The 21,896-nt window shown below is 35.5% G+C and overlaps 1 protein-coding gene across 5 annotated transcripts in view; it reads right to left on the reverse strand.

Moving 5' to 3' along the window:
- MYO1B (myosin IB) overlaps positions 1-21,896 on the reverse strand; it is a 215,343-nt gene that overhangs the window by 72,597 nt on the left and 120,850 nt on the right. For all 5 annotated transcript variants that reach the window (XM_074215472.1, XM_074215473.1, XM_074215471.1 and 2 more), the window contains exons 5-7: positions 20,623-20,727; positions 16,382-16,428; positions 11,831-11,894 (exon numbers count right to left, since the gene is read on the reverse strand). In XM_074215472.1, the coding sequence (XP_074071573.1) occupies positions 11,831-11,894; positions 16,382-16,428; positions 20,623-20,727 (216 nt within the window). The remainder of the gene's footprint in view (positions 1-11,830; positions 11,895-16,381; positions 16,429-20,622; positions 20,728-21,896) is intronic.

The raw sequence follows: 21,896 nt of genomic DNA on the forward strand, positions 1-21,896 counted from the left end.
TCCAGGCACTTTCTGCCTTTACTAACAAAGAGATTCAATATAGGGAAGAATTTATAAGTATTTCACGTAGCTAAATGCTCCTTTCATATTAGCGTACATTTAAGCTACCAGTGTATAGACTAAACCATCAAATTCTGAGGGAAGGGAAAAAATCCCAACACTAGAACATTCCCCACTCACTATAACTTGAGCAAAGGCAAAAAAAAAAAAGACTCCATACAGTCATTCTGCAATATTTATTCATTGTTTCACTATGTGCCAGATATTGGGGGGGGGTATCACACAATCAGTTGGTACTTCTCTTCAATTTTAAATTTTTATTAGTGTTCACATCACATGCTAATATCATGATCATCATCATGATCATCATCATCACCTGACATTTTTACATTGTTTTAAAGTTTTCAAAATGTATTACATACATTCTCTCAAATGATCCTTACAACAACCAGTTTCCTGAGGTTAGTTCTGCAGATATTATCATCATTCTCACTTGTCAAATGAGAAAACTGAGGCTCAGAAAAATTAAATCATACAGAGAGTGACCTTGATGATCACACAGAGAATGAAAGATAAAAGAGGAATTCCATTTTTTCTATCACTAAATCCACCACATTTTCTACTTTTCCACAAAGCATATATTATATATGCAAAATAGTGAAAGAAATAATAATTCTCTTTCATATTTTATGGAAGAAGCAAGTCTTTAAAAAGGTAACAGGCCTAATGGGACATGGTTATTGTCCAGCAAAAATCCCTTGGCTTGAGTCCTGTCACACTTCTACTCAGGGTCCATGTTATATCTCTCTTTGGTACAGAGAGGGGTAGGGTTTAATGGTAATTTGTTACTGGGATCCTAAAGCATAAAAATTAGCCTGGGTATATGTTAGTTCTTTTTATTTTTCAAACTTGAAAGGATGAAACGTACATACTTCTATAAGCCTCAGTTTCCTTGCCTGAAAGCAAAGGAGGCTGGATAAGAGAATTCTTAAACAATCCTTTCTGTCTATAGTATTTTAATCATATGATTTCTGATTTCAAATTACTATATTCTTTCTCCATTTTCTTCCTGTACTCTGTATAATTAAAATAGATGAACTTTTTAAAAATACTTAGTGGGTATTCTAACAACGTCCTATGTTATATTATAAAAAGGGAACTTCCACATCAATTTTTACAATCAGGATGTTTTGGCCAATCCAAAAGTAGTTTTCTGATTCCATTTGAAGTTAATACTCTATATCCTCTGTAGGGAGAGATGGGCTGGGGGAGGTGCAGAAACAGCATCTTCAGAACTGAAAGTAAGGTTGCTTGACAAATGATCTGAAATTCAAAGGCCTGCAACAAGTCTTCTTCCAACACTTAAAGGATAACAAAACGCTGCATGAAATATACATTTGTTCAAAGAAATAGGTCTAAGTTGTAATAAAGGTTCAGCCTTGTCGACTCTATGTATAATCCAACTTTTGCACGTTAGTCCTCTATTTGCAGCTTAAAATCAAACTGACAAAAGGGAGCTAAAACATCTGGTACAAAGTAACAAAAGAACCATTTTCTCCCCCTCTCTTCTCCCAGAATTTTCATAAATCAACTACAAGTTTTAACTAAGTCACCATGACAAAGTTATCCAATTTAACCTCTAGACAGCTGGGTATGCTAAGTGACAAAGTTTCAAAGTGGTATTCCATTTTGTACTCATGAAAATTTAACATGGGATTTAAGTAAATATTTGAAAAGTTAGTTCAGTGTCTAGGTAAGCTAATTAATTTTTAATTTCTAAAAGTTTATCATATACATCATTGTTACAGTTTTGGGGGGACTAATAGCAAAAATAAAATTTCAAGAAAAAAAGCACAAAACATTTGAAAAAATTTTTAAGAAAGTCTTGTAGATAGAAGTGCTGTATTAAATACATAAATTCATCAAATGTAATGAATGCCTTCTGTGTTTCTCAATGATTTATTATTTTAGTTCAATATGAGTTGAACTAGATAATAATGTTACTTAAGATTTTTAACCAACTCGTGCTTGTTTTTTGTAATGACTAAAATTGTGAGCCTGAAAGACTGCTATCTAAAACTGGATTTGTGGACTCAGTGAAGTAGACCATCCTTGTATTGGTGCAGATTGTAAAGTCTTGTTCCTGAGACTAAATTATTCTTGTTCATGTCTTTCCAAGAACCAATCATAGGAGATCTTCCCAGTGGGCTGGAACCCTTTCACAAATAACAACAAACCATTATGTTGCAATGAGTTTCTTAGTTAATTTCTGTTTCCCAATAGCTGAAATGTTATGATAAGTTCTAAATCTGAGAGTTTCGTGTATTTTTAATTTAGACTTTAATTAAGTTGTTCAGAAGTGAGTTGGGGAGCCTTGAGAGGGAGTGGGTTCTCTAACACTAACCATCTTCAACAACTTGTTTCACTTAGGATCATGCATCAAGAAGCAGGAAGGACTTCAGAGGGCATCAACATCTAAACCAAACCTTTCAAATTTACTGATGGGGAAACTGAGTCTCAGGGAAGTTAAGTGACTGGCAAAAAGTCATACTGGAGGGGCAGCTAGGTGGTGATAGAGTACTGTCCTGGAGTCCTGAGTTCAAATCCAGCCTCAAATATTTGATACTTACTAACTGTATGACTTGGGCAAGTCACTTTAACTCCATTGCCCCACTAAAAACAATAAAGAAAAGAAAAGAAATACTGGGTCCTACAAGGAGCACATTCATGACTATTACCTGACAACAGAGCTAGATTATCTATTATACCACAAGGTTTCCTGATGATAACTAATAAACAGGAGTTGAGTGCTTCCTCAAATTAATCTGGATCAGGTGTCAAAAGTTTATCTTAATCAGTTTAAAATAACAAAATAAATTTGTGTACCTTATATCTCTCTATTTTAATTAGACCCTACTGCTCCAGATGATCTCTGAGGCATCTTTGAACTCTAAGATCTAATAAATTTAATTTAATAAATATTTACTAAGCATCCACTATATGTATAATGGCTCACCTACTCTGGAGCCCCCTGAGACCCCTTAAATATCAAGGAGCCCTAACACTTCAGAATTACCTAATTAGCACCGTGGGACTCAAGCCTCATACCCACTTTATTCCAATGACAGATACCCTCTTCACTGTTGTCTCTACAAAGGCTACATTGTTATCAGAGTCTGGCCATCCCTAATTCCCTTAGCTAAAAGTAGACAAGAAAAGAGAGAGCTACCCTGTGTATTAGGTATTAACCTATGAAAAGTCCCACATCCACTCCTCCATTTACATTGACTTACTGTTATTTCTTCACTTAATTGACTCACAAAACTTAAATATGTAGACAAAGAATGAAGTTAAAAGAATAATTTCTTATTACATTGGCTTTGGGGAACAACTCTATAACTTGTTCGTTGTAGAGTCCATGGCATCATACTGTCTACAAACTACTATGCTTAGCACCCAAGTTGCTAAAACAATCCAGTCACACCTCCTGGAACTTAAGAGTATAGGGGGACACAGAACAAAATGAATACAAAGGAGAGAAGCATAAAAACAGGTATACTTCACTAATATACTAAGAGTGACAGAGACAGAGACAGAGAGACCAAAAGACAGTCAGAGATAGTGACAGGCAGAAAGACAAAGACAGAGGGAAGAAATGTAAGAGGAAAGAGAAAAGGAAGAAGAGAAAAGGCTAAGGGGAAAGATGGGAAAAGGGCAATGAACTTTTCATTTCTTGCACACACACACACACACACACACACACACACACACACACAGACTTTTTCCATTTAAGTCTCTTGGTGAGAAGAGAAAAGGGGTTCATAGTCCTCCCATTTTCTCTCCAGTCATTTTCATTCCCATCCCTAGATCTTCCTAATCAAACTTCATCCTGGGGGGGGAAGGGATAGGGTTGGCTTAGTAAGTACAGTTGTATAAGGAATTTGATTATTAAAGGAGTCTCATGGTTTTCCTTTAACACCTTTTCCTCCACCAAACCCACCCCCAACAACAAAGATACAAGTCACTCAGTGCTTTAAACTGACATATAATGAGCTCTCTTTGAAAGGCTCAGAATTTACCTACCAAATAATGTCTTCTAACATTTTTGAATGTGGGGTGGGGCCAACAAAGAGATATACACAGTCAAAAGAGGACATTTTTTGCCTTAAATAAAATGTAATTATTGCTTATTTATTGACACAAAACACAGCTGTCCTGTTTTATTTAAGCTGATTCATAGAATAACACATGATGGTACTCCATTACACAGTTATAGCCTTTTTCATGTAAACAGAAAATACAATTAGGCTATACTATTACTCTGTCTCATTTCTTCTACCCATGAACTTTTAAATATTACCTGATAATGGTAATTAGTTCTCTTCATCTGAAAAAAAAATTCTTATATAGTGTCATAATTGTCCCAAGAAATAAGAATGAGCTGCCTGTCAATGTCACTATCTTTGAATGAAAAGTTGTTAAAACACAGCAACAAAAGTAAGCCAATAGAAAGCAGTGTGGTGATTCATCTCTTTAAGTAAATGGCCCATTCTTCTTTTTGTCTTAAATATCCAGAAATAGCAACCTATTGTGTTTTCCCCTAGTAACTAAAAAAAAAATCCATTAAATTAATGTAACTGGATGTAAGACAAAACTGAGAAAATAATTTCCTTTTTTTTTTTTTTTGTTTGGGACCTGTAATTTCAGTAGTGTTGAAAGTTCCCATTATCAGTGCAACAGAGCAACTTTTCTGTAATTTATAGACCCAGAAGATTTCCAGGGGGCACTGTGAATTTAGGTGTCAGACTCAGGACTTAAAGCCAGGTCATCCTGACTCCAAGGTAGGCTTTCCAATCCATCTCCTAAGCCATGCTGCTGATCATTTGATAACTTTAACATTTAATTAGTTTGTTTGGTCATTTTCAGTTTGTTTGACTCTTTGTTATCCCATTTGGGGTTTTCTTGGCATAGGAAAATTGAGGCAAAAAGGGTTAAATGATTTACCCACAGTCACACAATAAGTAACAACCTCTCAGGCTGGACATTCCATTCACTGCACCACCTAGCTATCCCATGAAACAATAAGTAACACTTATTTATTAACAATTATAAGAACAGCTTAAGAGGAACACTTGAATGTTAAAAGTCCCCAATTACATGGTACTTAAAAATAAAAGGAGCTATAAGTATAGAGACAGCATCTAGACTATGCATGGGCATGACACTTGAAGGGCAAAGAATTGAGACAACTGAACTGAAGTTTGGGACACAAGTGTTAATCTGACTGAGTACATACTAGAATTCACCTGTCAGAGCTTTTCTTAGCATGGGCTCATCTATTTTATTCTTGTTATGTGATAATACTCCATAGAGTTAGACCTTGCCCTTCCCTCAGTTCTAAGCTTAATATCAACAACAGGAGTCAAATAATGGATGATAATGACTTCATGCCATTTATGTAATTTCTAAAAACAATTCAGTTATTTTGTATTATTTTAAGAACCACTGACCCAAACCAGGAAATGTTAGTTTTTATGACAAAAGGAGCAAAATATGGAAGTGAATAAAATCTCAAACATAAAGTACATATTAAATGACTGAACTCACTTGACTGTCTACTTACTGCTAAAAAGGTTGGCAGAGGTTCAAGAAATATTTTTAACAAGGTCAAGGAAAGGAGAATGTATATTTGAATTTGTTGAGATGGGGGGCATTCCCCCTCTGCCTTTTAGTGTCAAGGTCAAAACTTACAATTTACTCATAGATGCAAACTTGATAAGTTTGCTTGGACATAGCTACAAAAAAGCTGCTTGAGCTAACAAGAATTGTTTACTTAGAATGAGAAATTTAATCAAAAAATCATAATTAGATTCAAGCTAATTAAAAATAAAATGAAAGCTTAAGAATTCCAGGTTTTGTTTAAAGTTCTAAGTAAGTAGCTATATCAACTTTTAATAGCCATGAAATATTTTTAAATGTTTTTAAAAAACCTGAATATTTTAATTTCCCTCATACAGGGCTAAGAGATCACTAATTATACAAATCTACAGAGAAGGAGACTGAGGTTCATTACTTATATAATAATAATAATAATAATAAACTTTTATATAGTACTAACTAGGCACTGGGCACTGTGATAAGCATTTATACTTATTATCTCATTTAATTATCAAAAGAATGTTAGAAACTAAGGGCTACTATTATCTCCATTTTACAGAAGAGGAAACTGAGGCAGAGGTTAAGTGACTTGCCCAGGGGTCACACAGCTGGAGCAAGTCTGAAGTGGAATCTGAACTGGAGTCTTCCTGTCTCAAGCATTTTAACTATAGATCCAGTGCTCTTTCCTCTGTTTTCTAAAGAAATGATTCTGAAAGAGGTCTTTACTTCCACACCTAAAACTATGTTGTAATCTAGACTTCCAGTTTTACAGTATAATGTTATTTTTATTATCTTGAGAAACAATGTAGTTCCAGTTATCTTACACTTAATTAAATTCAATAAATACTAATTGTACATCTAGTAAGTACAAAGTATTGTACTAAAATAGAGGGTCTTGAATGACAAGCTAATAAACTTGTACTTTATGAGATAGACAATGGGGGGGGGAGCAAAGAAGGAGAGATGTGTTCTATTATCACAGAATGCTTTAAGCAGGAGAATGAAAGGAGCAGAATAATGTGATAAGAAAACTGCTAGTAACACCATGAATAATAGTCTTGGACAAGGAGCAACTTTTCAGAAAAAAAAGCCATTATGATAATTCAAGTCAAAAAGTAGAGGCAGCTAGTGGCTCAGTGGATAAAACACTGAGCCTGGAGTAAAGAAGACCTGAGTTCAAATCTGGAACTGCCTAGCTATGTGACCCTGGTTGAGTCACTTAACCTCCATTTACCTTACTCCCCTGGAGCAGGAAATAGCAAACAAACTCATTCAGAATCTTTGCCAAGAAAACCCCATGGACCATCTTGTCCATGGGATCACAAAACGTCTGGCATTACTGAACAACAAAGTCAAGAAGGATAAGGATCTGGCAACCAAGGGGGTGAGGAGTCCTTTGCTCAGAACAGCTGGTCTCCCCCCACCACCCCACCTTTTTCTCATGAACTCAGTCTTTAATTAAAGCCCAAGGAAAAGGTTCCCACCTCCAGGAAGTGTTGCCTGATCTTGTCGGTTGATAAATCAATTGACAAGTATCTATTAAGGGCCTGTGATGTGACAGGCAGAAGCCTGTGTTCTATCTAGGGAGGCAACATGTATATTTATAAGTATATACCGAAAAATTAAAGGGAGGGAGGTGAGGAAGTAGCAGCTGGGGGTGGGGGGAACTCTAGGGAAGGCATAGGGCAAAGGCAAATCAGGAAAAGTCTCATGTATAAAGTAGCACAAGTTGGATGGGGAAATAGCAGATACTAAGAAGCAGAGATGAGGAGAGAGTGTCTTCATCCCAGGTATGGGAGTGAGGGGACAGTTGGGCAAAGGCACAAAGGTAAGAGATGGACTCATAGGCTAAGCCAGCTCCCAACAGAGTGTGTGAAGGGAAATAATGCATATTAAGTCTATGAAGAAGGTCGAGTGGAGTCAGGTTGAGAAAGGGCTTTAAAAGCCAGGGGAATCTGTAAGGATTCAATAAAAACCTTCCTCCTCAGACCCCACAAAGTGCTTTCTTTCCCAAGTCTCATCAGCCCCCCCTCCTACTGTCTCATACACTATCTATACAATCTCCCACAGGACAAGAGATGAGTTTTATCTAAACTTTTGTATCCTGCTGGTGCCATTGAGAGTCTGGTCTAGGCTTTTAAAGTGTAAATAATGTAGATTAAACTTTAAAAGTGTGTTATAGGCACATTTTTTGAGAGAAAAATGTGAGAGACAGTTGTTAAATATTTACCAATATACCCCTGCTGTTCCCCCCACCCACCCATAATCGGCCCAATGTGGTAAAGAATGATGTTGACAATTAACAGAAATGGGAAGCAGGGAGCTGGGATAGGTTTTAGGAAAAAAATTTATGGGTTTGGCTTTGAATTTAAGTTTGAGAAAGGAAGCAGAGCTAGATCTATAGCTATCAAACAGACTTTTGGAAAAAAACTGAAGCTCTGAGGTGATAGAAGACTTGAGAGCCATCTGCCCAAAGATAACTGAAGACAGGATGATGAGATCTCCCAGAGAGGCTGTTTAACAGAAGAAAAGAGAATTTGAAATTTGATTTCATGTCTCTCCTCAACTCTCCTAAATAGGACCCAACTGGACAGAAAGAGGATTAAGTAAGGCTTAGAAGAATCCTTTGTTTTGCCCCTGTGGAGGCATTACAGCCAGTCCCTGGGATCTTATCTTCCTTTCAGGATACAAGAAGTATGTGTGGGGGGGTGAAAGGTTCAAACCCGTGCTTATATTTATATGCTTGTATTTCAGGGATATGTCACATATTTTGGAGGAAGGAAGCACGTTTCTCCATTGTTTTATATTCCCCTAGACAGCCTGCCCATCTGCTTGAAGACTCAGGGTTGACTGCTTTACTCATGACTGTCCTATAAGGCAGTGGTTCTATAGGAATACATTTCCTGCTTTAATCACTAATTCATTTCTTTTCTTCCTATGAAAAAGGAAAGAATATTTAGAAATGATTGGATGTTTCCCACTGTCACAAATGCCAAAATAATTTCACTTTCAGGACAGTTAGATGGCACAGTGGATAGAGTACTGGTCTAGGAGTCAGGAGGATGGGACTTCAAATCCAGGTTCAGACACTGGTCATGGACTAGCTTTGTGATCTTGGACAGGTCACTTAAACCTACCTGACTGCCTCACATATGGGGCCATCTCCTGTCAACTTGTATATCTGGCCACTAGACCCAGACAGTTCTGGAGGAGAAAGTGAGGATGGTGACTTAGTATACCCCCCACCCCCAAATCCAATTCATGTGCTTGCAATGACATCACCTCCCCTATGTCAAGGTCTTCTTTGAGAATGAAGGATAACCATCATTAAATGCCTACTGTATTTTAGGACTGTATTAGGCCCTGTGGATCTAAGGACAGTTCTGCTCCCCATTCAGATTACATTCTGATAGGAGACAACAATTATGTATAAAAAAACAAATACAACAAAAACATAAAAGCAAACAAATACCAAAACATACAGCATAGCTAAGTACTAGGACATTGAGAGAGAGATAACTAGCAGTTTCTGAGAAAAGGGAAAGGATTCATTAAGGAGAAAATGTTGAAGTCCTGAGTCCAGGATAAAGCAAAGACTGGAGATGGGGTGTAACATGGGAAGGCTAAAGAGAAAATCAATTTAGTTGGAATTTAGTTGGGTCTTAGTGTGCTGTAAGGATGGAAAGATTTAAGTGCTCAAATTAGATAGGGCATTAAAAATTAAACAAAGAAGTTTATATTTTATCTTAGACTCAACTTTAGAACTTTATTATCTCAATTGATTTTCGCAATAATCCTGAGAAGTAAATGCTATTATAAGGTCTATTTTACAGTTGAGGAAATTAAGGCAAACAAATGTTAAATGACTTTGCACAGGCCAGGGTCTAAATATATAGTGCTACTCATATTCCTATAACATATCATTATTGTGTTTACTGTACTTATTTTTCTATAAAAACAATGTAATACTGTTATCCAAGGACATAGAGCACTTGGTCTGGAGTCAGGCAGACCTGAGTGCAAATTCAGTCTCATCTTCTTAATAGCTGTGTGGCCCTGAGTACATCACTTACACAAGTTGATTCAGTTTCCTCATGTAATACAACAAGCTAGAGAAGGAGATGGCAAACCAATCCAGTATATTAGCCAAGAAAATACCAAACTGGGTAAAGAAGAGTTGGAGGATATGACCAAAACAATTGAACAATAACAATATTTTTATAAACTAAAATTAATATTACAGTATTTTCAATTATCTTTCCACATAAAGGGCAGGGCTGGAAACTTATAAACACACTGTGTAACTAGTTTCTGAAAAAAGTAACACTTGCCAGAATAATATTCATAAGCCAATGCAACCTGTTAAAGACTTCTAAAGACTCAGTTACAAAGCTCAGTTATTATGACTTTCCTGAACCTTTCCCTGATATGGCTACCTAGAACAAAAGTTATACCTCCCTCATTCTATGTCTTCTGTCACTTGTTCTTCAAATGTACTTAAAACATATTTTGACTTTCACTGTGATAATCTGTATACATCCTTTCTACACGGCCTATTACATTTTAAAGCCATTTCAAAACGGACTATGTTTCACTTTTTAACTCCATCTCTCTAAGTCCAGTACCTTTGACATCTTTGGTGGTGAGAAGGCTGGATCTGTGACATCATAAGACATAAGAGTCCCCAGTGAACTCCCTCTATCAATACAGATCTATAATCATTCCACAACCCAAAAAGCTAGAGAGTCCACTAGAGAATATAGGTAGCATAATTGTCTGATAAACAGGATTTAGAACATTCATTCACATTTAAACACATGTATCTCTCCACACACATACACATTTATGCATGCACATGAATTTTTATACAAACTATGAATCATAATAAGAGTCAACTAGGTGATACAGTGGATGGAGTGCTTGGGCCTGGAGTAAGGAAGACTCATCTTCCTGAGTTCAAATCTGGCCTCAGATACTTTTTAGCTGTGTGACCCTGGACAAGTCACTTCTTGTTGTCTGTTTCCCCAACTGTAAAATGAGCTGGAGAAGGAAATGGCAAACCACTCCAGGATCTTTTACCAAGAAAACTCTAAATGGGGCCATGGAGAGTTAGATATGACTGAAACAACTGAACAACAACAAAAATGGATCATAAGATGTCATGGATTTGGAATGGAGCCAACTGGGCTAGTCTGAAAGGTGTATCTATCATATCCTTTGTTCTGTATCATGAATTGCTTGCATGAACACTATTGATTTTCCACATCTGGCATAAAAATGATTCAATCAAAATGATCCATTATGATACTAACTATTTTATAATAGAAATCCATTTCCCCAAAGTTATCTCTTGGAACAGCTGATTCTAAAATAATGATACTGTAAAAGTCTACAAAGGTAGATAAAGACTTATATGGAGAGACAACTGTCAGATCAGCAAATGGCACAGAGGCAGAAACAAGGAAAGTAAATTTGAGAATCCATCTAAGGCATTATGAAATTTAATTCATCTAGACATAAAGGTGTCAAAAGGTCTCTTGTAGCAAATCTTCCAAGTTAAAATCTGTTTTCTATTTTGTGCAATAAATATTTTGCTGAAGTCTGATGATTAAAATTTGTATGCATTAATATTCTAAATATGCTAAAGGAGCTTGCCATTTAAAATCCTCTGAATATATTTTCTATTAAATTCACTTTTATAACTAGATTTCCTTAAAGAAGGGAGGAGGAAGATGAAAGAGGAGGATAAGAAAGAATGCCATTTCAAACCTGCAGGGTATACTCTGACTGTGAATTCAGTTCCTCTTTGCCATTTTATTTCTAGCACACAGTAGGCACTTGACACATTTTTTTAAATGGATTTATAGAAAATGATCAAAGCAAAAGAGTGATTTTAAAATTCATCTTACCTCAGTAACAGCTTATTAAACTATTATATACATTTATAAGTAGAATTCAAATGTCAGCATTCTGTATTTTATAATGTATGAAAACAAAAAGCAAAATAATCTAAAATCCAAATCACCAAATTGTATGCACAAAAGGGTGCCACTGTTCTTATAACATACAACATCTATATTTTGACATTAAAGCTCCAAGTTAAATTTTTGCTATTATATTTTTTCTAAAACTACTTAGAAATTTTCTAAATGAAATCAAGAACAATACTCACAGTTACTTATCACTCCTCCCAATGGATCGCCTTTAAAGTCAAACTCAATATCCATATACTTGCCCTGTAAAAAAGACATTTTATGTATATTTAACTTTGATATTTAGACATACAGATCCTGACAGATAGATAAATCCATCCATCTATTTATTTATCTACCTCCAAACTGTATTTCTTCTTAAACAATGACCTTTGCTTAAAGCCCATGACCACATTTTATGTGTTAATTTAACACAAAATGAAGAAAAGTCTGAAGGGTCAAATGATATAGCCCAGTCTCAATTTGAGGTATATATGCTACTTTAACCCTCCTATTGATACTTCAGTTAATCAATACAGGTAAAGTACAACTTTAGGTCAAAACTAAAAATATTTTCTTGACAGAAAGATTGTTTTCTCATTTGACTTCTTGGTCAAAGTACTATTTCAAACTCCTAAGTAAATTAAGTGATAGGTATTTAATTTAATAATAGTAACAACTGAAAATAATTATCAATTCTTATTTATATGTTGAAAAAAATTATAAACACTGGAAGGGAACTTCATTCTCCATCCTCATCCCCCCCCCACCTCCCACTAACATCATACAAGTAAGATATTTTGCAAATCTCTGAAACATTCTCCAGAATTTTACTTATTTAGCTATTCATTCTATAAAATACAAATGAGTACAGGGTATGAATGAACAATTCACAATCATCGACTAATGGCAGATTTTTGCTCTCTGCTTTTGAACTTGACTTTAAAACAAATCATGGTTCATTGTTATAGCACTTTGTAGTTAAAGCAGACAGATAGACACACACACATACACACAAACACTGAGTGTAGAGTAAATGCTTTTAACCTGGGGCCTATGAAAGCCTAAAGTTCATTTATAGGGTAAAATTGACAAGAAGTACATGGAATGAAGTATGGGTGGGTTATGACCTGCTTTGATGAAGGGACTATTTGAAATAATGTTATCACCAATTCACTGAAATAGAAGTAAAGCATCAGTTTTATGGACAGAAAAAAGACCTGGATCTAGGGTCTAAACAATAAATATCTTCCTCAGTAAGCAGGGAAGTCTACTTTCTGATGGCTATACCTTTACTTGGCTCGTCCATTCATTTGAATTCAGATCATAGATTGATTGCACCTCAAGTTTGCGCTCCATTTTGCTCGACAATACCTACACTACTGGAAATGCCTTATGAAGGAAGGAAGTATAAAATATCTTCTTCTAGTTATATGGAAGAAAACCAAACATAACATAAACTAATAGGGATGGGAGGAAACAAATCCCACAATGATTCTAACTTGGACTTATGTATGTAGAGTTTCTAGGTTATAAACTCCTTGGGAAACAGGGGTCAATCATTTCTTCTTTTTCTTCTCTGTATTTCAATCAGTATTTTGTACAAGGGTGATCCTTACCCATCACTTGGCAGTGTGGGCATAGTGGAAAGATTGGTACAGCTGGACTCAAAGGACCAGAGTTTGCATCTCTGTTCTGCTCTTTATTAACTGTATGATCTTAGATGCCTTTCTAGGTCAAGCATTCCTTCTCTATAAAATGACAGTTAAACTAGAAGCATTTTAACCTATCTTCCAACTCTAAACCCTTGATCCTATGAACTTTAAATCTGGAAGTTACTTTATGTCTAATCAAGGTGATTAATCCTCTCTGCAACATTAATAGAACACCAATCAAATATATACTTACATAAAAAGATATACATGTGTGCATATATGTATTATGTAGCAAAAGTGATGCAGTGGGGAGAGTTTGGTAGGAAGAATCATTTTCCTGAGTCAAAATCTGGCTTCAGACACAACTAGCTATGTGACCCTGTGCAAGTTACTTCACTGTTTGCCTCAGTTTCCTCATCTATAAAATGAGCTGAAGTAGGAAATGGCAAGCCATTCAAGTATTTTTGCCAAGAAAATCTCAAATGGGGTCATGAAGAGCTGAAAACTATTAAACAAACAACCACCACCAACACATACACACACACACACACACAAATTTAGGCATTAGAAAAATTTTACACATAACAAAGCTGGAATAACCAATGAAATTAAAAGCATCCTACTGAACCGCTCTCACTCACTGTGTCTTTATTCTGCCTCTGGCAGCTGAACATTTTACTAGGTCAAAAGTCTAAAACTCACCACTCAGTGGTGTCTAACTCAAAAAGATAAATATTCCCCAAGGACATTTTAATTTGGTTTGGAATCCAAATTGGAACCAAATTGGAAAATCCAGGTTCCCTCACCTGCACAGTTACTGCTTTTTGTACTGCAGTACTAGGCAGTCTTGTTTTTGTTCAGTTGTAACAGCCTCTGTGACTCCATTTGGAATTGTCATTTCCTCCTCAGTTCATTGTCAAATGAGGAAGCTGAGGCAAACAGGACTGAGTGATTTGCCCAGGGTCACATAGCTAGTTAGTGCCTGAGGACATAGATTTGAACTCAAATCTTCCTGACCCTAAACCTAGCACTCTGCCACTACAACCCTTGGATGCCAACTAACCAACCTTAAGTTTTCTCATTTACAGAAGGAGGGGATTGGAAAAATGACCTCTAATGTCCCTTCCAGTTCTAAATCTATATTAACCTTCATCACAACGGTATTTCCCCTCCATAGTTTTTTCCTTCTAATAAATAACGGCAAATGACTATTGTTAATTTTGCAACCTGAAATTTTTTTGAGGTTCTATAAACTACTAGTTTTACTATAGGAATTCTGACCTAAAGGATTAATATTCTGCTTCTGTATTAAATATGCTTAAGCTTTACATAATTTTGTTGTCTGTTGAAAATATTCAAATCTAAAAAATACTGGAGGAAAAAAGTAAAACTGATGATGAAAGCCTTGACTGTCTTTATGTGATCATAACGGTTGGCTAATGTAGTATGAATAGCTACAAAACCAATTAAAGCATTAGTTCATTTCTTTTCAAGTAAGGAGTAAGCCTTACTTTGTGAAAGAATTTTCCAAATATATAATAAATACAATGATGTATACATGCAGGCTTTTCTAAGTCTATTCTTCTATAAAGATCAGATTACTGGTACCCTTTGAGATCTTTAAAGATTCAAGTTTCCCATATAAGTGCAGATCCCTAACACTTTACCTATTTGTCTTTTTCCCCCACAGAGGATAATAAATAAATAATCTAACTTTTTCTGAACAATTCTGGTTCCCCACAAAGTATCACTTGTTGTTCTGTGCTTTAGCAATTATACAAGATACATTCAGGATCTACTGAGATGTGCAGAACTATCTGATTCCATACAAAATGGTTCCAGATGATTCTTCTGAGTTTCTGTGAAATTTTTCCCAGTTATAAAACCTGTCAATTCTATAACTAGCAAAAAAAGCTCCTTTGGCCCAGTTCTCTATCTTCTCTTGCTATTGTCATTGTAATTTGTTCTTTGTCCATCATTTCATTTGCAATTAACTGAGAAATCAAAGTTTATTAAAAATGTATATTCTTAAAGTTGAGTCATTTCAGTTGTATCCAACTCATGACCCTATTTGAGGTTTTCTTGGCAAAGATACCAGTCGGACATTTCCTTCTCCATCTCATTTCAAAGATGAGAAATTGAAGCAAATAAGATTAGGTGACTTTCCCAGGATCATATAGCTATTAAGGATCTGAAGCCAAATTTGAACTCAGATCCTTTTGACTCAGGGTGGTGTCCCTGTACCACCCAGTTGCCTAGAACATTGCATAAGAGGGAGAATTGCACTAGATGATGACCTATTGGGTCCTTGTACAAGTTAATTCCTAAAACATAACCATTAGTGTCTGGACTATGAAGTGTAGTCCTAGTATTTTTCTTTGATCTGCAACCCTCAGGGTAAGTCAATTTACACCTAATTTTCTCATCTGTAAAGTGGGAATAATTATATTTGCATTACCTATCTTATAGAAAATTGCTCTTTAATTTTAAACTACCACATTAATGTAAGTTATCCTATTTTAGTTAAAAGTTTTCTTGAGTTGGGGGGGGTCGTCTTGGTTTTTTTTTTTTTTTTGTTCAATTCCTGACTCTTGGCTAAGTTCCATTTAGGTGAAGGTGAAGGTGTTTTTACTAAACTAGCTAAAACTGCCCTAGAAGTTTTATAACAGCCGTCAGTAACAAGGACAATGTGATAGAAGAGTGGTTTGCTATCTTTCTAAAAAGAATTACAGGGTAAGACATCAGAGGGATCAAAGCTTTTCCCATCCTTATCACCAGTATTTTAATAAAGTTCTCTCTGTTTTAAAGATAGACACATGGGGGCGGCTAGGTGGCGCAGTGGATAAAAGCACCTGCCCTGGAGTCAGGAGTACCTGGGTTCAAATCTAGCTGTGTGGCCTTGGGCAAGACACTTAACCCCATTTGCCTTGCAAAAACAAAAAACAAACAAACAAAAAAGATAGACACAAACACACACAAATATACAAACATCAATACAAAATTAAACATCTCATTCATTTTCAACATGAATGAACCAAACATTGATGCTAACTCTTCTTTTATACAAATTTAAACTGTATTTATACAAATACTCACAAATCTAGAGGAGTTGTCATTCCTTACAGTTTTGGCATTTCCAAATGCTGCAGGAAACAAAAAAAAAATATAATTTGACATGATTAAAAGATTTTGACAATATATGAATAAAAACTGAAGCAAGAAGAACAAAATATAAACATCCTATTTAAAAACACAGTCATGTTCAGAGGAGTCCAAGCAATGACATTTTTAATGTAGAATTGATTTAATTTTCCCTGTGAAATTTCCCGGGAAATGTCCAGGTTGAAAGGTTTTTAAATTAAGTGTCTAAAATTTGCAAGTCCAGGTTAAAGGGTATAATTAGGGCTTCATTGTGTTTCATAAGATGTCATTTATTTCAATGATTCTGAGATTTTCCTGATATTAGTCAATTTGGCAAGGTCAAAGCTCAGTAGCTATGCCTTTATATCATCATTAGTGAATATAGGTAAGAAGCTTGTGATAATACTAGTACTGGGTGGAGGTTTTAAGACCAGAGAAAAGAACTCAAAATTTTATGCATTTTTATTGGAAAAGAAAAGCAATCTGTTTAACTGAAGCTTACTAAATAAATAAGTCCTCCAAGGACAGAGAAAGGGTCAGAATTCACTGGCCTAGAACAGTTCCTTAATAAATACTAGTTAACTGACAATCAATTGGCAATGGATATAACCATCATGCTACAGGGGATCTTATTTTCTATAGTTATGAAATATGTAAAAATTTCTGGAGCATGCACAAAACTGTTATGGGAGACAACTAATTCATCCAGCTCAAGTTCATTCCAAGAGCTCCAATAAGAAAACCTTTAGTAAACTGCCTCCTAACTAAGAATCTCCAGACACTCCCATTGGTACCACTCTGGAAATATCACATGGGTGATGACATGGAAAGATCACAAGACTTTCTCACCAACTCATATAGTCTATATGTTCTAGGAAGGAAAAATGTGAATATAAGAACTGGAAGAAATAAAAAAATCTAAACACAATCAATCAATATATCTTTAAAACAGAATGTTAGAGAAATCTTAGTGCAGATTTGAGATATTAAATTAATCTTACTAATATGTAATAAACAATCAAGTACCTACTATGTACTGCACTAGGTGCTGGAAATACAAGTAAAAAAAAGAAAATGAAACAATCTTTCCTGCAAAGGACAAGTAACCTAAACCTCAAACCAGTTTGACATTTGGTTTGTTTTTGTGGTGGTTGCTTTATTTGTATTGGACCTGAGACTTCTTGGATGTAGAGGACTGGCACTGAAGAAGAAACTAGCTCTAACCAATTCAGGTCTCTATCTTAGCTGGCAAATCACAGCTTTCAAAGAATTGGAGGGAAAATTTCCCAGGGTCACATATTTAATTATGTGTCAGAGCCAGGACTTGGATTCACATCTTCTGTCACCAGGACCACCTCTCTATATGCAATGAATGCTATCTCTCTTCCTTTACTTACAAAAGTGTCAAAGGAGCTCATGCTCACAGGTGAGGACTTTGAGAGTTACAAAGATTTAGCTACCATTTTACAATCAAACAACCAATCAAAAGCCCAAAAGTAGGTTTGGAGAGGAGAGTGATACTTAAGCATGAAGTACCTAAACTAAATAGGGCAAGGCTCATTCTGTTTTACTTTGGCTGGGTTCTTTATGTTGTATAAAAATGTTTTCACTTTACCTTTGCTAAGCAACACAGGCTGGGCAAAGTTTCTGGAAGACAAAATTCAACTAACATTCATATTTGTACTAAAAATTAACTGCAATACTGCTTTGTGTGGAAGGAACAGGAGAAATACTATTTAAAAACTATGCTTGCTGAGGAGGGTAGGAGTTATATCACTCACCCAAGCAGGCTAATGATTTGCATAAATGCAGTGTTGATAATAGTAAGCTCAACTTGCTTGATAGGAAAAACCAAACATTTTTGGTATTTCTCATAAGGTTCAAACTTCAGTGGGTAGAAATATACATAGCTCCATAGTCAAGATTGGGAATTTTAGATCTAATTCAAGGAGCTAATATTAAAAAAAAAAAAGGCAATGTGTTGAAGAGAAGGTCAGAGACCAATGAAAGAACCATTTCAAAAAAAAAAATCAACTTTATTCAGGGTGCCAATTGTGAGCCATAAGTCATCTTTTCATCTAGCAAATTTGAGTTACATATTATTAAGCACAGAGTTAAACACTGAAGCTTTTCATTGTAGAACACCGACTCAAACACAAGCACTCTATTCTAAAATACTTGAGAAACATTCCTCAATTGTTTTTCTAAGTTCATTGTTTTCCATGTTCATTTACAGTAACTGCTCTAGTTGGAAAGCAAAGAACATTCCCTTAAAAGATAACACATGCCCACAAGAGTACATTTCTCTCATTTCCTGGGTTCAAGACTGGTTTCAAATACCAATGAATAAAGGAATGAACTCTAAGCACAATGGAAGACCAGAGAACCATACAATGCTCCTACTTTAGGGTATGGTATTTAAAAAAATAAACAAATGGAGATATACAGCACATACCTTGTACAAAATATTAAGACAAGAGTCTATGATTTAGGGGGAATAGAAAAGTCAATAACTGAAAAATCCAAAGAATGGAATGATAAATCATAAAAGACTTGGCATTCCATTCATAGCAGCACAGTCTTGAAATCAAAAAGACCTGAGTTCAAGTGGTCCATGTGACAATAAATAAAGTGATAATAAATAAAAACTAAACCTCTGAGTGCCGCCAGGCAACTTTTAAAGATAGTATGTATTTATCTTTTTTAAATAATCTTTAGTTTTCCCCAATTACATGTAAAAACAATTAAAAAAAATTTTTTTTTTAAGTTTAAAAATTTTATTCCTCCTTCCCTTCCTGAGACAATGGTAAGTAATCTAATATGGGTTATATATGTGCAATCATGTAAATTGGGTAAAAGATGACCATATTAGTCATTTTGTCCACAAGCAACTTTATAAGAATATATTGCAGATAAAGAAGGAATCTGGTTCATGCCTAAAGTCTGGTTTTAAATTCTATGTCTGAAGCTTACTATGTGACCTTGGGCAAAATATGTATTTACCTCTATCTCTTCATCTTTAATTTGAAGGGACTAGACAATATAGCCCCTTGCATTCTCATCTAACTCTTTCTCTAAGAATCCATGAGTTGGTAATCTACAAGAGTGAAGGAAATTTCCACACCAAGAATCCTCCAAATGGGCTTCAAATATGGTAAACAATAGAAGCTGCCAAGGAGGAAGAACAGAGGGGCAGAAATAAAACCTTGGACTCTTCAACAATATTCTTATGAAGGTCTCAACTTATTTTTATGCTTAGTACTCTCTCTGGAGATGGGGTAAAAAGGTATCTCCTCTTTTCATAAATTAAGGAAATTCAAGCATGGAGAAGTCATCTCTTCCACAGAGTTAGTAATGGCAGTAAGACTGCTGAGTTCCCAAATCTGTTGATTGCAACCCAAAACATTTAGAATATTTCAGCCATCCTCAAAAACAGAAGGTGATAATATTGACCTATGCCATATGTTTCCCATATGCTTTTCCAATGTGCTGACCTAACTTTTACTTGATCTCCAACAGGATTTAGGGTATTCCCTTCTGAGTTTGTCTGAGCACAGGCAATTGCAAAGTTGAATGTTCAACTTTAGAGATGACATTTGTGGCCAAGGGAGAACAAATTAAGCTAACCTTCAGAATGTCATATCCAAAACCTGGGCCTCATTAACAATTCAGCTAGCTAGCTAACAAGTTCCCACCTTAATTCCACTACATTTTGCTCTGTAAATAAAATCCATGAAGGAAGGGGCCATTTCAATTTTATTTTAAGATATCAAGGGTCTGGTTCTGAATGGGTGTGAAACTAAATTGTAGAAATGTTCTCACCTGCTGGATTTTTCTTAGCTAGCAATCTAAATCACAAATGTTTGCTAAATTTTGGGATCTGGATTATTTTTATTGGAAAAAAAATAAGTTACAAGGTTAACCTTGAAAAAGAAAAATAAATAATCACTAAATATGGGATAAGTTTCTCTCACTTAAAAATACTGTTCCTACACTCCACAAATGCACAGCCATAAGGATCCAGGCTGGGGCTTAATTACTCTGCAGGATTTTGTTCAGATTCTCTTACTTCATTCCTTTCCCCCGCTCCAGAATGCCAGGTGTTTGAAGAGTTCTTAAAATGAACTCAACCAGAATAACCATACTGATATCTGAAGGAAACAGACTTAATATATACATATTTGGGAGAATCATACCTTCTAGTACTGGATTCGACTGTAAAAGCTGTTCTTTGACCTGGTTAACTTCAGCTCCTTTCCCACAGACTGCAGCAACATAGGACATCACAAGTTTGCTGGCTTCTGTAGATGAGAGACAAGCCATCGCAAATGATTTGAAGAGAAATCTCAAAAATCCTTAAGAGGTGGTGCTAACAGGAAAAGGGTTTTTTTGGGGGGGGGTCGTTTGTTTGGGGAAGGGTGGGTAAAGCCTATTCATCTTTATTCTCAGTGTCTTCTCTAATGATAATTTTTTTTAAGATTTTACTTATTTTGAGCTTTACAATTTTCCCCCTAATCTTCCTTCCCTTCCCCCCTGCCCCAGAGGTAGTCTGTTAGTCTTTACATTGTTTCCATGGTATACACTGATCTAAGTTGAATGTGATAAGAGAGAAATCATATCCTTAAGGAAAAAAATAAAGTATAAGAGATAGCAAAATTACATAATAAGATAACAGGTTTTTTCCCCCTAAATTAAGGTAATAGTCTTTGGTCTTTGTTCAAGCTCCACAATTCTTTCTCTGGATATAGATGGTATTCTCCATCATAGACAGCCCCAAATTGTCCCTGATTGTTGCACTGATGGAATGAGCAAGTCCATCAAGGTTGGTCATCACACCCATGTTGCTGTTAGGGTGTACAATGTTCTTCTGGTTCTTCTCATCTCGCTCAACATAGGATAAATTTCTAAAACCCAACTGAGAATGTATCATTCTCTCTTTGACCTGAATCTGTTAAGAATAAAATTTACTCAGTGTTTACGCTTTCCCTATTTTTCCTTCTACTATAATAGGTCCTTTGTGCCTCTTCACATGGCACTAATCATCTTCTAATGCCTCCATCTTTTTCCCCCAATATAATCCTTTTTGTAAGTCTTAATTGTTTTACACCTGTCTTGTATCCACAATCTCTTTCAAAGTATATTCCTTTCAACTGTCCTAATGGAAGTATAATACTCAAGAGACATGATCAATTTATATCCACATGGCTCTGTCCAAGTATCCCCCTCCAGTCATCCCAATAGAAATACTCATACCCTCTATCTAATTATGTTCTTTTCAACTGTCCTAGGAGAAAACAAGAATAGGCATTGCCTTCCCCATTTAGTTTTATTGATTTTTTTTCTTTCCATTCACCTTTTTATGCATATCTTGAGCCTTATATTTGAAGACCAAATTTTCTGCTCAATTCTGGTCTTTATCAGGTTTAAGTTTGAAAGTCCTCTATTACAGTGAAAATCCATCTATTCTAAA

This window comes from Macrotis lagotis, chromosome 1 (assembly GCF_037893015.1).
Source record: "Macrotis lagotis isolate mMagLag1 chromosome 1, bilby.v1.9.chrom.fasta, whole genome shotgun sequence".
Taxonomy (NCBI): Eukaryota; Metazoa; Chordata; class Mammalia; order Peramelemorphia; family Peramelidae; genus Macrotis; species Macrotis lagotis.